The sequence below is a fragment of the Mustela nivalis genome (genome assembly GCF_964662115.1).
Source record: "Mustela nivalis genome assembly, chromosome: 8".
In the NCBI taxonomy this organism is placed as follows: Eukaryota; Metazoa; Chordata; class Mammalia; order Carnivora; family Mustelidae; genus Mustela; species Mustela nivalis.
In genome coordinates this window covers 142,030,384-142,046,627 of record NC_139027.1, presented here as the reverse complement: position 1 = coordinate 142,046,627, position 16,244 = coordinate 142,030,384, and the positions used below count along the sequence as shown (strand labels likewise).

The window sequence follows — 16,244 nt, the reverse complement described above, 5'->3', positions numbered from 1 at the left end:
AGTGCAAAGGGTCCTGCACGATGGGACCGGGAGCACTGGGGTGCCTCGGGCTACGTCAGCAGCGACACGGGAGACCCTTCGGCGGCTACTGGAGAAGCGAGAAGGTCTGCGTGGAGCTCGCGCTGTGTGTGCAGACTGGCCCCGGCCGCCCCGCTCGCATCCAGCAGGGCTTCCGCTGACCTTGGCGGTCCGATCCCAGGCCTCTCAGGACAGAGCACACGTGGAGTGTTCACACCTCCGGATGGCAAGACGTCCTGTGAAGCCGTGTCCTCCAGTCGGTGTGGCATCGGTGTGAGGGCGGGCATGACCAGTGAAGGCGGACCCCAGTCCGCCAGTGCATCCTGGTGTTACCGGCCACTGGGCGTCAGAGAGACACAGAGTGTGAAGGCAGGACAGCTGCTGGTGTGGCTGGGTGGCCTGTGGGAGGACAGTGAGTGTTGCCCCCGTGTTCACACGCACGGATTAGCGGGAGATGGATCAGAGGCCCGAGAGCGCGAGCCGAGAGTCTTGAGCTCAGCAGAAAGCGTTAGAGAAGACGTTCACGACCTTGGCCCGGGCAGGCACAACCCAGAAAGAACAGAATGGCCAAGTGCACTCGAAGTCTGCGCTCCACTGGAGACGCCCGGAGAGCGTGGCGGGGAAGCCCCAGACCGGGAGGTGAACCCAACGGAACCCACAGGCGCAGTAGAGCAAGAATCCCCTCAGCAGAAACGTGCGGAAGGCCTGCAGGTGGCCAGTGAGCAGGTGCCAAGGCTGCCCGTCGTGACGGGTCAGCAGAGACACGGGGCGGAAGCCGTGGGGCGAGCCCGCCGCCCGCCCGCCACGGGGACCTCGAGGGACGGAGATGAGCGGGCGCTCCCACGCCGCTGGCCGTTCCGGGCGGGCTGGCCACTTCGGGGAACTGCTGCGCTTTGAAGAAAGGGCAGTGCGTGTCTACCCTGTGACCCCGCATCTCCCGCTGGCGCAGCTCCTCGAGACAGGTGATCGCCTTTGTCCACCAGCGGCCGGACGGGAACGTTGGAGGTGGCGCTTGTCACCGACGGCCTGAGGTGGGAACAGCCCACCTGTCCGTCCGGTGGTGCTGCAGACGCACCGTAGAGTGCTTGTCAGTGGAATATGACCGGGGGTGTAAAGCAGTGACGCTGCGGGCCCACTCCGTAAAGTGGGCGGGTCTCTGAAGAACCCGGATAAAAGCCCCAGACACAGAGCCCGCCCCCCGGTTCCAGCGGCGAGACGCTCAAGACAGGACGATTCCCAGGGGCGGTGGGCGTCCGTGTGGCTGCCCCCGGGGGCAGGTGGGAGGGCCCCCGGGACCCTTGGAGCTGACGGGAGCATTCTGTCTCTGTCTGGGTGGCGGTCACGCAGGTGTGTGAGTGTAAACGGCCTGACAGGTAAGGCCTGCGTGGCAGCAAATGGAGAAGGTCGCCGTGAAACCTGGGGAAATGACTCGGGCTTCGGACACCCTCCAGCCGGACCTGGGCTGCCCCCAGGCAGGTTGCCTGGCCCCATGGGATCTGGGGCCACACGAGAGGAGGCGTGTGCGTGTCTTGGGGTTGGTGGCGACTCGTGGTCGCCTTGAGATCGCCTGTGGTCGCTGGTTAACTAGTTGAGGGTTAACTAGTTTTTCCTTTTTTCAGACGTGGTCTTCAAATATAAGTTTTGTCTTAAAATAAATAAATAGATAAAGAAAAAGGTCTACCTAGCCTCTTCACCCATCCCCGCATCAGGGCCCGGCTTGCCCCTAGCCTGACCCTGCCTGGCGCAGACAGCCGGGTGGCAAGCCACCTGTCCTGGTCTCTGGTGTGTCCGAGCAGCGTTGGGACCCATCTGGGGCCACTGGATCCTGCGTGCAGGGTGCGCTGTCCCGGGGGAGGCCCGGCAGTTAGACCACAGTCCGCAGGGGACTTTCCAGCCACGGGCTGCCAGCCCCTGCCTTCCTCTGGGCTGTTCTGGGCCACAGCCGGGCCACGCATGCCCAGGGAAGACCAGCCCCAGCAACTTAGTCCTTCTGCTTAAGAGACAAATCATACCTGTTTTCCAAGAATCAAACTGCCTCTTCCTCAGGCTTTGTCCTGGCTGCCAGAAAGTCTGTATTTTTGAGGAGAACGGACATGTACCTGTCTTTAGAACGTATGTATTCAGCGGGTGTCAACGAGCACTTGCACATACAGGGCGCCTTACCAGGGGCTGGTGGGGGTGGCCAAGGCACTGTCCCCGGAGGAGGCCAGACAGGGCTCGCTGGGAGAAGTGTCCTGGGGGGAGGGGGCGGGCGGGCGAGCCCACGGCCGGTGCACTCGGAAGGCGCGGGCGGTCTCCTCTGGGCGCGTCGGGAAAGGACGGTGGGAACGTTTCGTGTGCTTATTTGGAACTCAGGAGCCACAGTAAGACGCCAGCACGTTCCGCTAGTTGGGGCGCACCCGGAGCCCTGGGCTGGAGGCCGCGCAGCCTGGGCCTGTTTCTGGAAAAGTGTGGCATGCACCAGCCTGTCCACTTCCTTACCCATCCACACACTTCTGGACTGGACGCTTGTCCCCAAGAAGTGGAAGATTCGTCCCTGCCAAGATGTGTACGGCCATGTTCGCAGCAGCTTTATTTGGGATGGTGAGGAGCTGGAGAAGCCCTATAGCTTCCCGAGGACCGGCAAGCCGCTACCTGGGTCTGCAACCGCATACAGCCAGGGGCACCCGCTGAGTCCCTGTGTGAGTGCGAGAAGCCACGCCCTGACTGGGTTGGGCCGGGGTGGGGGTGGGGGCTTTGGAGGCGCAGTGTCCCTGAAACCTCGAAGCCAGCAGGGGTCGTCTGGGGCCTGGGGGCCTGCCTAGGGGCTGAGGAGACACGGGGTGACCCCAGATAGTTTCACAGGTGTGCATGAGCGTTAGAACTCAGCACGTGGGACGCGGTAATCGTGTGCCGTTGCTGAAAATCAGAAATACCGCCAAGATGCAAAAATGAGCGACTGAGAATAAAACGGAAAGCACCTGTCGTCCTGTGGACCGAGATGACCTCCTACCCTCTGTTACCTCAGGTCTGACATGGGACAGTAGCAGCATTACCCACACCCCCACAAACCCCACAGTGGCTTCTAGGGGACCTGGAGAGCCCTGACTGCTGCTCCCGGGGCCAAGCCCCTTCTGGGGTGATCAGAGAGGCTGATTCACTGTGGGCTTTGCACAGCCCAGGGGCCCAGGTGCAGGTCCCTGGTCTGGTGGTCTGGTGGGCTGGTGCAGGGTCTTCAGGCCTCGGGGGTCAGGGGTGGGTAGGGGCGGGGGGCTGTGTGCAGTGGGGGCACCAGGGGTGATGGCAGGGTTCAGGCGCCTTCCTCACGTCCTTGGCGATGGGATGCCTCACGCTCCCCCAGCCCGTCTCGTCCTTGCCAACCCTGATCCAGGCCCCCTGCTGCGAGTGTGGGGTTGGTCCACACCTTCTGAAGGGGGGAACCGGGCAGGCACCTTGGGTTTGGAGCCCGGAGCCAGCCAGTCCCCTGAGCTGGTGTGCCGTGGGGCGGCCTGTGGGCCTGGCCTGGGCAGGCAGCGGTGGGAGTGGGGGTGGGTCTCTACACCAGGGACACTGTGGACAGCAACCGGCCCATTGTCAGGGCGCGTGAGTGCGCAGCCGTGTCCACGGAGCTCTTCGGACACCTCCAACCAACCTCCAGGCCGAAGGTGTGAAGGAAGGACCCCAGAATCCCGCACAGGCTCCCCCGCCCTGGGGCAGGGAAGCGGGAGCCGCGGTCTTCCTGTGTGGAGAGGCCGCAGCTGCCTCGGCTGAGAGAAGGTTGTCTGGCCGGTCCTCAGGCTCCAGGGACCTGTCCCTCCCTTGGGGCTGCTGGGCTCCAGGGTTACCAGGGTTACCTCTTGCTGCTACCAGCGGCTCACATAGCCTAAGGCTCGGCACCCTGCTCGCTTCCAGGTAAGCTTGGGCCTGCTGTGTCTGCGTCTGTGGGGACACGTGGCTCCCGGGGCACAGAGACCCCTCGGCTTCCTGCGGGGTCACTGCCCCTCCCCCCGATGGGTCCCGCTTTGCAGCTCCAGGCACCTCACAGCCCTGATCGCTGGCCCAGAGGCCTGCAGTTTCCCGAGGGAGCCCTGAACTCAGACTTTTTGATGGTGCTGGAGAGGTGGCGAGGGATTTAATTTCTTGGCTTTTCAGTGTTGACCATTGCGGTTGGCTGGAAACAGCCCCCAAAGGTCCAGGTGCCAACCCTCGGAGCCTGTCAGCATGAGCTTATTTGGATAAAGGGTCTCTGTAGAGGTCAGCAAGGTAAGACGAGACTATCCTGGCTTACCTGGGTGGCCAGTCCAGCGATGTGTCCTTGTACGCGGGGGGCAGACAGAGAAGCCACGTGAGGAGGGGGCGGAAGTGGAGCGATGTGGCCACGAGTCCGGGACCCCGGGCCAGCAGGAGCTGGAAGAGGCGAGAAGGACCCTCCCCACAGCCTGCGGAGGGAGCCTGGCCCTGCCCACAGCGGGGTTTCGGCCTGGAGATACCAGCCTCGGACTTCTGGCCTCCAGATCCGTTAGAAAATAAATCTGATGTTGTAAGTGACTCAGTGTGTGGCCCTTCGGTACAGCCACGGGACCCCAGGGCTACAGTCCGCTCAGGGCTTAAGATAAGCCATGCGATCGGACCATGACTCCTCAGCCCTGTCCAGTACGCCTCGTCCCCGCTGGCACTCCTGTCCTCGGCTTCCTGCCTGACAGAACCCCTCCCTTGCAGTGACCTCAGCCACACGGACTCTCAGGCCACCGAGGGACAGGACTTTGTGTGGCTGGTCACAGCACAGGCTGCCAGGACGGCAGAGGGGACCGTGCTAAGAAGGATCCCTACCGGCCTGTGACTGTCCCACCGGGCCTTCCCAGCAGGCTCCACTGACCTGTGCCCTCTGCCAGCGCTTCTGCCCCTGCTTCCGGGGCTGTTCCCGACCACCGGCCTCTTAGTTTCCATGACAGCCATCCCAGAGGAGAAGGCCAGGTGGTGGCAGGCACAGTCTCACTCCGGCCCCAGGAGAAGGGAGCTCACGCCTTCCGACGGGCCAGCCCCCGCCAGAACCCTTCCTTGGGGGTCTGCCCTGCCCCTCCGGGTGGACCTTTGAAGGGGTCCACCTGGACTGGTGGCCATGTGAGCGGCTCTGTGGCTGGTGCAGGAGTGGGCTGGTGGCTGGCAGGGGACACCAGGCCCCTTACTCTCTGTGGGACGCAGGTCTGGCGGCCACTGTGGGTGCCTTGGTGGCCATATGAACAGGGATGGATGGCTTGCAGGGCTGTGGAGCCAGCTGGGCTCGAAGTCGATGCCAGTCTTCACTCCACGGAGCTGACGAATGCCGTTGCTCTCCAAGCCCGCTGATGTGGGTTTCCTGAAAACGCTGGGACAGACGCCCCCATCAGCCTCGGCTTCTGCATCTGGAGGGCAGGGATGATGCCTCCTTCCTGGTGGTCTCCGCAAAGGAGACCGGCCCCTTCGCGCTGCCGCCCACGGCCCCAGGAGCGACCTGTCCACTGGCTGCCGGCTTGGAGGGTGGAGGGTGTGCACTCTGTGCACACACACTTCATGCCCATGCACAGCTCACTTGGGAACAGCAGCTCATGGCCTGGATGGTGGCCGGGCAGCTAGGTCCCCCAGCGCCCACCCTCTCCCTGGACCGTCCCCAAGGGCACTCGGCCTCTGCCTCATCTCACTTTGTCTTCCCACCTGCTCACAGCCGGCTGGTGTTGGCCCGGAAACCTTTAGGGGACTTGGTCAAGGTCACGAGCTTCGAGGGGGCAGAGCTGGACTACAGCCTGGGTCTTAACTAGCCAGGCTCTGGCCACACTCCTGCTGCTGCCCCGAGGGAGGTCAGGGGCCTGGCTCGTGGGGCTTCTCGACTGGGACTGGGGCTCCTCCCAGGCACACGCTGACAGGTGCTCGGAGCACCACAGAGACAGCCAGGGAGGTCGCTGCCCTGCCGAGATGGGGAGACAGACCACGGGAATGCTAGAGCTACATACAGCACGTGGACATTAAATCACCAAGTTGGTCTCAAGCAGCAAACGGACCATGAGGAGAGCCTGGGAAGGCTCCGGAGAAACAGGAAAGCTTTTCCCACAGGGAAGTTTGAAGATTCAGGACCACACGGGCCTTCTGGGAGGCTGTGCAGGTGCAGCCCCCGGGAGCCCGCTGCCCGGCTCCGCAGGGTCCCCGCGGCTGGAGCTCAGCGGGGCCAGACCCCCCTTCCCTGTGCTCACTGTGGTCTCTGAGGTAAGTTTTCAGGGAGACCATTCATCCTAAACAGAACTGCCTGCGGGCGTTTCCTGAAGCCCGCTGGACAGCTGGGGGGTCACCATGGACCGTGGACAGCGCAGCGCGGTGACCGCACACCTCCAGGTGAGCGCCTGGGGCCGCGGAGGCGTGCGCTGGGGGGTGTTTGGGGGCGTGCGATGGAGCGTGATGTTGGAGGGAGAAGCTTGTGACCTAGTCCTCTTCAGGAGCCTCAGCCATGTGGTCACAGGCCACTCCCTCTGCCCTATGGTGGGTGTCTGGGGCCCTGAGCTCCCCGTCAAGCCTGAGGACCAATTTTTGGTGGGGTCTAATGCTGTCCTGATGACTTAATGCTTACGTGGTCTCAGTCCCCAAAGGGCTGCCCCTTCCGGAAAGACCCCTGAGGGCCTGAGTCAGGACACGGTCACTGCCACCCAGGCCCTGAGAGTCCACTGGCCAGCGCAGCAGGTGCAGGGCGTGGACACTGTGGGATGGGTCCTCTGTGGGAGCCTCTGGCCTGGGTCCCACTTGTGGAGGGGGCTGGCTCCCCCTGCCCCCCTGCCTGTGGACCCAGTGACCGAGGACCCTTCCCTCTCCTGTGAGGCTCCTGGGCGCCACAGACTGGAGGGCTCGAGTGACTGTTGCCTGTGCCCAAGCACCAGCCTTGGGTCTGAGGTGCCACTGGGCTGCGGGCAGAGAGGGGCCCTGGATGCTGGATGCTGTGGGGCCGGACCCAGGTCCGCCAGGCGGCACCGCACTCGCTCACGGGGAGGGTCCTGAGAGGGCAGCTGACCGAGGCTCAGCGGCACGTGAGAGCAGGCTCCCCTTCATGCCCTTGGGGCTGTCGTGGGGGCACTGCAGGCCATGGGCTCGGGGCTCAGGGCTCAGCATGCTCTGAATGGGAGAAAGACCAGGAGGTCTCAGAAAGTCAGCCACTGTCATCCTCCGGGTACTTGGGGTCACAGCGCGTCCCGAGCATCTGGCCATGGGATGCCGCATCAAGGCATCCCTCGTGGGGCAGATTTGCAATCAGCGGGTCCCCTCCTGCCGCCCCGGCCCCTGCAGTGTCTCTGCTAAGGTACTGTTCCCAGAGACCGGCCTCTCCCACCCTCGCCCCTGCCCCAGCCTGGCCTTGTGCTCTCCGGTGCAGGGCGGCCCCCAGGGACATGCAGCCTGAGCAGCGTCGGGTGTGGGGAGAGAAGGGGGCCCTTTTCTCAGGGTCTGGGGTGAGACGGGAGGGGAGGAGGGGGCCCATGAGGCAGTGTGCAGTCTGTGTCTATCTGCTTGAATCACGTTCTGAGTAGGAGTCTGCTTCTCTCCACGTGGCCCTTCTGGGATGAGGTGAGGGTGTCCCTGCCCATCCGTCCACAGTACGGTCGCTGGAAGAGGGGCCGTGGCTTGTGGCACCGTGATCCGAAACGTGGAAGTTTCTTGCTGGGTCCTGCGTCTCATGTGCTCACCCTTCTCCTTCGAACACCCTCCGACAGTGTCCACTCCTAGCCATGCCCTGATTGGGCCCAAATCGGGCTCACTGGCCTCGTCTGGAGCTCTAGACTGTCTGGCTGAGGTCCCGTGGCTCCCTGTGGGGGTGTCCACAGGCATGGCCGGCAAGACAGCCAGAGCCAAGCGGAGATCTCCCCACGCCCGGGGCGGGGCTGGGACGGCCGCACACTGCTGCATCTTCCTTCTGCTCCTGCCCTCTGTCTGTCCTCAAACCCCGGCTCTTCCTGATCTGATCAAGGGGGCCTTCTTGGGGCAGCTGTCCTCTCCCTGGCAAGGCTGGCCTTGACCTCTTGCCGTGAGGGTGGGCTTCGGAATGATGGCTGAACGGACCATGTGGCCATGGCTTCATGACGTGTCCTGCGGTCTCATGTGCATCTGGGCAGCTCCCTGTGTCCCCTGGGCTAGTCCCAGGGTGCCCTAGTCAGCAGGACCCAGCCTCCAGGGCCCTGAGGTTGGGCTTTCACCTCAGGGTGGAGTCAAGGCTGCGGGAGGCTGTGCCCCTGTACCCCTGTGCCCTGACGGGTCTGAATGCCCCTCCTGGGGCAGGGATAGGGACAGCAGCCTCCGTCCGGTGAAGTGACCCTTGAGAAGGACTCAGGGTCTCCAGGGAAGGCGCCTCCTGGCCTCCCTGAGGGCCCAGCTGGCCATTGTGGTTACACCGTGCCTGTGGGATGACCAGGATCTGGGGGTAGGAGGGTGTCCTTCTGCAGGCCTCCTCTGGGGGTCTGACCACAGGAGTTCGTGCCCTCCTGCCCCCCACTGCCTGTCTCAGCCCTGAAGCAGTTGCCTAATTATGCATGTAATTAGCTGCTCGGCACTCACAAAATTAGCAAGTGACTAATTGTGCCTGTAATTATCAACTGCACCCGTAATTAACCGTGTGAGTGACTTTTTGTTACGCACGTTATTGTGGATGCAAATGTGCTCCTAATAGAAGGCTGGGGTCGTAGTCCGTGGGGAGAGGCAGTTGGAAGACCCGGCTTCGCCAGGGCCGGGGGTGCAGGGAGCACCTGACTTGAGGCTCGCTTGGGCCTGACCGTGCCACGTCGCAGCTGGGCCGGACGGCAGCCACGGACTTCTAAGGACTTCGAACCGTTTACACCCACGGCACAACAGCCTTCGTCGCTCGGTTCCCTGCGCCTCCCACAAGCCAGAGGCTGCCCTGCTAGGGCTCATGGCTGTGCTCCCAGAGCCCAGAATGGCATCTGGGACAAAGCAGGGGCTCCAGAGAGGCCGGGCGGACCGACAGGCCTCACTCTCGACATCACACCCCCCCGGGCACCCACCTGCCATCCGTGAGCCCCAGGGGCTTTGTGGGTGCACGGAGACACATAAGCCAGGGCAAGGCTGACTCTTTAAAAGGGGACTTTATTGACTCCCGGGGAGCAGTGCGCCAGGGCCCAGCTCCGCGCCGGCACACGACAACTCGGCAAAGCTGCTACTCACTTCGGAACCAAGACCACCTGGCACGAAAAACACACGGAGGAAACATCGACGCGCTTCCCTTTTTTTCCTTTTTTTTTTTTTTTTGGTACAAAATGATACAAACGACAATACAAAATCGTTGTGCTGTTGACGGTTACAAAAAAAGTCGGGACGTTTGCCTAACCGCACAATGCAGAGTTGCAGCCTGAACGCATCATACTCCAGGACCTTTCCCCAAAACAACCACAGTCATGCGGGGGCTGTTACACAGTTTGTCCATTTTCAAAAAGAAACATGCAAAAAAAAAAAAAAATCAGAATGGAAAAAGGAGAGGAAAGGAAAAGAAACGCGCTCCAAGGATACACAGAGGTGGCCCCCGGGGGACGTGTCGCCCGAGCAGGACCTGTCTTTTGTGCCCCCCACACTGTGCGAGTGACAGGGCAGGATGCTCTGTGCCCCGGAGGCCGTGTTTGGGGTTTTTTGGTGCTCTTGGTAGCTTCGCCCACAGTTGAGACTCCGCTCCCCTAACCTCCCCCCTTGGAGAGCAGAGCTGCCCTCTCAAAGGACCAGGTGTGTGGGCCGGTGCTCACCCCAGGGAAACCAAGGCATGTCGGGGACCTGACGTGTGGCCGTTACCCTGACTGTTCGGTGGCGGGGGGCCCAGCCCTTGGATGTGCTGAGGCACGGGAAAGGCAGGGAGCGGGTGTGAGGCCCAGACCGACATGGGGGTCCTCGGCTGGGGACCACGAGGCCGCATCCATGCTGCCCCGGCCCACGGCGTGGGGTTTCTCCTGTTCACAGAACGAAACTCCCTACAGAAACTAAGCTGTGCCCCAGCACTTTGCCAGCGAGGTCCCCGCTCAAGGGGACGTGTGTCTACAAGCTATGTGAGAGAGGCGTTTGACACCGCCTGTGCATCTAGCTAACGCTAACTTCACCTCCGAATGGGGTTCCGAGTGGGTGTGGGAGGGCAAGGGAGCCCCATCTCTCTCTGGCCCCCAGGGACTGCTGGGGCAAAGGAGAGGGACAGCTGTCTAGCTGTCTGGAAGCAGGGACAGGCACGAGAAGTCCCCCATCACTGTCCCCCCCAGCCTCAGCCTGCATGGTTTAAGCAAAATGCACCAGGGTCCTGGCGGTGGTGTGGGGCAGGGGTGCGGGGTGAGGAGCCAGAGGGCGGCAGGGGAGACGGGCACTTGCATGGGGTTCTGCAGGATGGGTGTGCGGCAAGCCAGGTCCTAGGCTGGGTCTGGCACCTCTGTCCCCTCAGGCCCAGTGCCCTGGGGACTCGGGGGGCTTCGAAAATTCAGAGTCCACAGCTGCCTCCGCTCCCAGACCATGGTCGCACTTGGAAGTTCAATAGGTGGAGTTTCCAAACACGAAACAGAAGACTCCAGCTCACGCCCCACCAGCCCTGACCCTACCAGCAGTCCCTGGAATGGCCTGGCCCCAGATGCGGGGACAGCTCTCCTTGCCTGGCCCTGAGCCACCAGCACAGCACGACTTTGGACAGGGGTCCCAGCCCCTTCCCCTCGGTGGGCCAGCCACCCCCTGACGCGCAGGTGGCTGTCTACCAGGAGGGGCATCCTGCGTGTGACGTGGTGACCTCTTCTGTCCCTCCGGCCTGGCAGTCGGGGTGGGGTCAGGGTCAGAGCCTGCTACAGGCCCGTCCTCAGGCCACAGGCCCCGCTCAGCTCTGGAAGAACTGTAGAGTCAGTGAGGAGTTCGGTCTGGGGAGGAGCCCTGACACCCAGTGGGGACACAGCCACGCCTACTACACACACCCACCCACCCTCATGTACGCCTCTCAGGCCGAAGCTGTTTGGAAAACAGGGTGACCCTAGCTACGGGGACAGGCCTTAGGGTTAGGATTACATCAAATACCCCCAGACTGAGAGCACGAAGAGCCAGCTGAGCCCGGCCCTTCCCACCTCGCCAGGCTTTTGGGGCTTTTCCTGATGCAGGGCTCTGGGATGGGGATCCAAGCCGCTTCCCCAAGGGCACTCCAATGCCAAGTCCTGCCCAGGGCCAGAACACCCCTCCTCCCCCTTCTTGGGGAGCCTGTGAACAGGCCAGAGCGGTCCCATACAGCAGGGTCTCCCCGGCGGGTCCCTGGGACACAGTGAGGGCTGTTCACCGTCCTGCGCGTCAGACCCCTGTGCAAAGGGCAGCTCCTTTCTGAGGGTCCGAGCAGGTGCTCGGTGCTGACCTGGGTCTCGAGAAGAGGAGAGACAGTTGTTTCAGGTGGGTGCGGTCTGGACGCATCCGAGGGACAGACGGCACAGCAGCGACAGGCGGTTTGGCCACCCGGAGCAGATCTTGGCTGTCCACGTCTGTTCACGAGCATCAGAGGCATCGGTCCAGGGGGAGGGCCCAGGAGAGCGGCTGCCAGTGGCCGGAGATGGCCGTGTGTGTTCCCAGCTCCCCTGCCAGCCGCGGAGCCCTCAGGGCCACTGGGCCTTTGATGGGGGCCTCCAGGAGTCTGACCTTGAGGAGTTGGGGGGCTCACGTCAGGGTGTTTGAGGATGCTGGCTGGTTTGGGCTGTGGCTTCTTGGGACACCGTACTCTTATGGACCAAAGCCAACAGGACCAGTGTGGCATCTGGGGTGACATTTGTCTCCAGGGGAGGCCTAATGGTTGACCGGGGGGCCCCGGGGACAGCCAAGGGCAGAGATGGTGAGCATCAGGAAAGCCCCTGGGCACCACCCCTCCCACCCCAGCTACCTGCACGTCAGGAGTCGGGGGACAGCCAAGAACTTGGTGAAAGCCACGTGCGCACTGTGCTGCCCTTGATAGGCCGACTGGGCTTGCCCCCGGGGAGCCTCCTGCAGCCCGGCCTCTGGCCTCCCTCCAGCCTTGGGGCCGCAGGCCCAGGAGACCCTGACTGTGTACAGTAAGCTCGCGGACTCAGAAGGCCTACTGGGATTTGGACCCCGTTTTCTTTGTAAATTTAGTTAAGCAAATCACCCACTTTTTTCTTAATTAAAAAAAAAAAAAAAAAAAAAAAGCACGTTTTCCCCGATTCCTTAATTGGTGTCTTCAGAGCTGGGACTGGCTGAGGCTGGGGGCGCTCCGGACTGGGTCGGGGGGACGCACGTGGTCTGTCTGCTCGCTTTTCGTCACTCCTGAGTTTGAGGGAATCTGATACATGTACCAAAAGGCACTTTCTTTTTTTTTTTTTTTTTTTTAAAAACAGTGCTTCTGTTCTAAGAAATTCAAGTTAAGACAGTGCCTCTCGCTGTCCTTCGGTGCCGGTCAGCTACTGTGGTGGGCGGCGCGCCGCGGGGCGAGACGTGTTCATGCCAGACAGCTCACTGTTGGGGGGGCTGGGGCGGGGAGGGACCCCCTAACACACCACTAAAGGACACGTCCGCGGGGAGTCGGGAAGCCCGGCGCCCCCCGCGGGCCGCTCCGCGGGGTCAGTCGTCCTCGCCGCCCCCGTACATGTCCGCCAGCTTCTTGAACCTGGGCCCCCACTGGTTCAGGTAGTCGTAGTCTTGGTCCCCGGAGCTGGACGAGTTCAGGGAGCTGACGGAGCCCGCCGTAGAGCCGCTCCCTTCATAGTCGAAGACCAGCAGGGAGTCGTAGGGGGGTGCTGTGGGGTCATTGTCCGCGGCTCGGAGTCCCTGGGGTCACAGAGACACAGCGTTAGGGTGGAGAACGTGCCTTCTCGGCCCAGGGCCTGACGGAATGCAGCTTGGAGGGGTGCCCAGGAGCGGAGTTGGGGAAGCAGGCCAGGAAGGTATCGTATTGAGCCTTGCATACAGAAGGTGGTCAGTAAGTGCTCCTGTGTTTAACGGAGGGGCCTCTCGGAGAGCCGAGGAGGGCTGGGGTTTATGGAAAGGGCCGCCTGTTGAAGGCAGCTAACACAGATGCTGGCACTGCCAGGCCAGTACCATGAGGAGGGCGGGCTGAGGGGGGCGGGGCTAGGTGCAGCCCCTCCTACGGGGGGCAGAGTCCCTGTCGCTGCGGCACAGAACGGGAGTCTGAGGTGGGCAGAAGCCGGAAATCTCCAGCATTCACTATCCGCATGAACAAAACTGGGGGGCGCGGCAGGTGTTGCTGGAGGCCCCTCTCGCCCCCGCCCCCCGTGCGGCCTGGCCCGCCCTCCCGCCCTCTGTGCCCCTGCCTGCTCTGCCCCAAGAGGGTCCCTGCGACCGTGGCGCAGTGCGCGCATCCTGCCCCTGCGCCTGGGGGGCGTGCGTTCCTGCCCCCTCTGGGCGGTCCCCGAGGGTGCGAGCGGTGGCCGGGGTGCGCACGGCAGTCCCTGGCAGCAGGACGCACGTCGTCGCCCAACCCCGCCCTGGGAAGGGGCGCCCTCGCCGCCTGGGGTGGGCATGGCTCGCTTTTCTCGAAGCCGTATTGAAAACCGGCCTTGGACTCGCGACCGAGGAGGCGTGCGTCCGGGCTTCGACTTCGGTGCAGCCCGGGGGAAGCGCTGTGTCAGTCGTTCAGCTCCTGCACCCTCGTGGAGCTTTGACCTGCGGCCCGGGGGCCAGCGTCGCCGAGTCTCCCTGGTCTCCGCCGGACCTGGGGCTCTATCTGCTCACGTCAGTCCCCTTCAAGTTAGCTTTGCACGCAGTGGGGGCGTGCGTTAGAGACCCAGTAGGGACCCGGGTCTCGGGGTGTGGCCGCACCGCCTCGGTCCCCAGCCTGGGCCTGGAGGGGCCTCCTCGTCACTGCCCGGCCGCCCCATCGCGATGCGGCCACGGGACCTCATTCTCTGCAGGGGGGCCCTGCGCAGCCCCCCCGCCCCCACCCCTGCGCGGGAGCACCCACCTCATTGATGAAGTCCCCGATGTCCCCGGGGTGGGGCACCACAGGCCTGACGGGGTACTGGGGCTCGGCGCCCACAGGCCGCTCATCCACACGCCGCACGCCGGGCGCCTTGCTCAGCACGTGCTCCATGGCCTCTGGCTGCTGCAGTTGGCTGAGGTCATAGTCCTGGGGGGCGGCCGGGCAGGAGGGGAGCAGGGGTGTCCTGTTGTGGTCGGGCGCCCAGCGTGCCCGGCATCCTGGCCCGTCACCTGGTCCGCCCTACCCTGATTCGTCCCCGTCAGCCCGGCTGCGAGGCTCGTGTGGGGTCTGTGCCCTGCCGCCCTCGCCAGTCTGATGCCCCCCGGCATGCCCCAGCTCCCACGGTGCGCGTGTTCCTGGGAGCGCCCGCCCCTCTGTCTTCAGGGGGCACGGAGCCTTAGCGGGGTCAGGCGCTGCCCCGAGTCCCCTGACGGCCAGCGCGGACCTGGCGTCCAGCCAGGCAGCCCCCTGGATTCACCCTCCCGGTGCGCCGTGCGTGGCTGCCGTGTCACCCAACAGCCCCTGCTGGGGCTGAGTTCCGCGGCGGGCGGGAGAGAGGTCGCCCCGGGCCAGCGCGGCGGAAGCGGGTGCAGGGGCCTCACCTGGTCCTCCTCACCGCCCCCTTCCTCGTCGTACTTGAGGATGTTGTCGCGGACGTCGTCCTCCGGGTCGATGAGCAGCTGCTTGGTGTGGCGTTCCTTCTCCCTGCGCTTCATCCACACGACGAACAGCAGGACCATGGCTGCGGGGGCAGGGCCACGCGGTGAGCAGGGTGCGTATGCGCGTGGGGGCAGGGGTGCATACCCGCGGCTGGGCCGGACTCACTGAGCAGGATGACGATGCAGATGAGGATGGCCACGATGGCGCTGGTGCCCAGACCCGCCGCGGCCACGGCGCCGATGGTGGTGCAGTCTCCATTCTCGTCGCACGGGCACACCTTGACCTTGATGATGGACGTGTTGGACAGCGGGGGGTTTCCAGAGTCGGTGACGATGATGGGGACATCGTACACGCCAGCCTCCAGGTACAGGACGCGCAAGCTCAGCTGGGCATAGTCACCTGGCCCAGAGTGAAAGGACAGGCTTTGTTCAGTCTACAACTAGCACTCCGTTACAGCAAGGCATCCGAAGGGAGAGACAGAGTCTGACAGCATGACAGTCTATACCTCTTTGGTTCATGCACACACACGTGCGCACATGCACACTCACGTTCGAGCACTCCACAGAGTGAAAAGACATTGGCAATTCAAGGAAAGAGCAATTGCAACTTGTTGGATGAAATCATTTCCTTATTATATAAAGAGTTCTACTAAATCAATTAGAAAAAAAGAAAAACCTTCCCAAAGAAAAATAGGCAAAGTGCTCTCTTGTATTCCCAGAGAAACTAGAAATTGGCGTGACCTTTCTAGATGCAACCTCACAATGCTAGAAAACTTCAGGAGTTGGATGCCCTTTTATACAAAAAGGCCGCATCTAGGGAAGTACCCTGAGGAAAGACATCGGTTGGGGTCCCATCAGTCAGTGGCCAGGGCAGGAAGCAGTCAGAGACAGGAGTGGCTGGGGCTGTAGATGTTGATGGCTGTGCTCGTTCTGACAGTGGGACCAGGATGCCTTCATAGCACCCTCCAGGGATGGACTGGCACATGGCCAGGGGCCCCAGCCTCATGGGACCCCATGGGGGGAAAGGGCCCCGTCTCCACAGCTCACTCTTCCATGGGCCATGGGCCCCCTCGAGGTGCGGCACCCCAGGCGTGTCCCGTTCTCCTGGAGCGTGAGGCAGACTCACCATTTAATCGGGTGATGGTCCAGTTCTTCCGCACAGCGGCTGGGACAAAAGGCAGCTCGAAGACATAGGGGCCGATGTTGGGGTCAACATCAGCATCGGCGGCTGTGATGTTGATGGCGTTCAGGCTGGGCTTCTCACAGATCTGTGCCTCCTTGGGAAGCAGCTCCGGGGCATTGTCGTTGATGTCAATGAGATAGATCTGGAGGGTCCCGGTGCCGCTGGCCGGGGGGATCCCTGTGGGACAGACACAGTGGGATCCTAAAGAAGCGGCTCCCCCACGACCTCAAGCACATGATGATGCACATTGGGTGAAGACCCAGCCCCAGTGCCCTGCCCAGGGACAGCCCCCAGCCCCACCAAGCCCGATGCCCGCAGCTAGACGCCCTCAATCAGGGCATCGTCGGGGGAAGTGCAGGAGCCCAGTAGCCTGCCCCCCATTCTGCTGCCCTCTGTGCTTTCTGCTGCTTTGGCCATGGGTTCATTTAAAATCACTCTGTAATCC

The 16,244-nt window shown here is 62.9% G+C and overlaps 1 protein-coding gene across 1 annotated transcript in view; it reads right to left on the bottom strand.

Moving 5' to 3' along the window:
- Nucleotides 1-9,088: 9,088 nt before the first annotated feature.
- Nucleotides 9,089-16,244, bottom strand: part of CDH4 (cadherin 4) — a 500,617-nt gene continuing 493,461 nt past the window's right edge. Inside the window, exons 12-16 of the mRNA XM_082746383.1 lie at nucleotides 15,743-15,976; nucleotides 14,783-15,016; nucleotides 14,560-14,699; nucleotides 13,940-14,104; nucleotides 9,089-12,786 (exon numbers count right to left, since the gene is read on the bottom strand). Of these exons, the coding sequence (XP_082602509.1) occupies nucleotides 12,580-12,786; nucleotides 13,940-14,104; nucleotides 14,560-14,699; nucleotides 14,783-15,016; nucleotides 15,743-15,976 (980 nt within the window). The 3' untranslated portion in view covers nucleotides 9,089-12,579. The remainder of the gene's footprint in view (nucleotides 12,787-13,939; nucleotides 14,105-14,559; nucleotides 14,700-14,782; nucleotides 15,017-15,742; nucleotides 15,977-16,244) is intronic.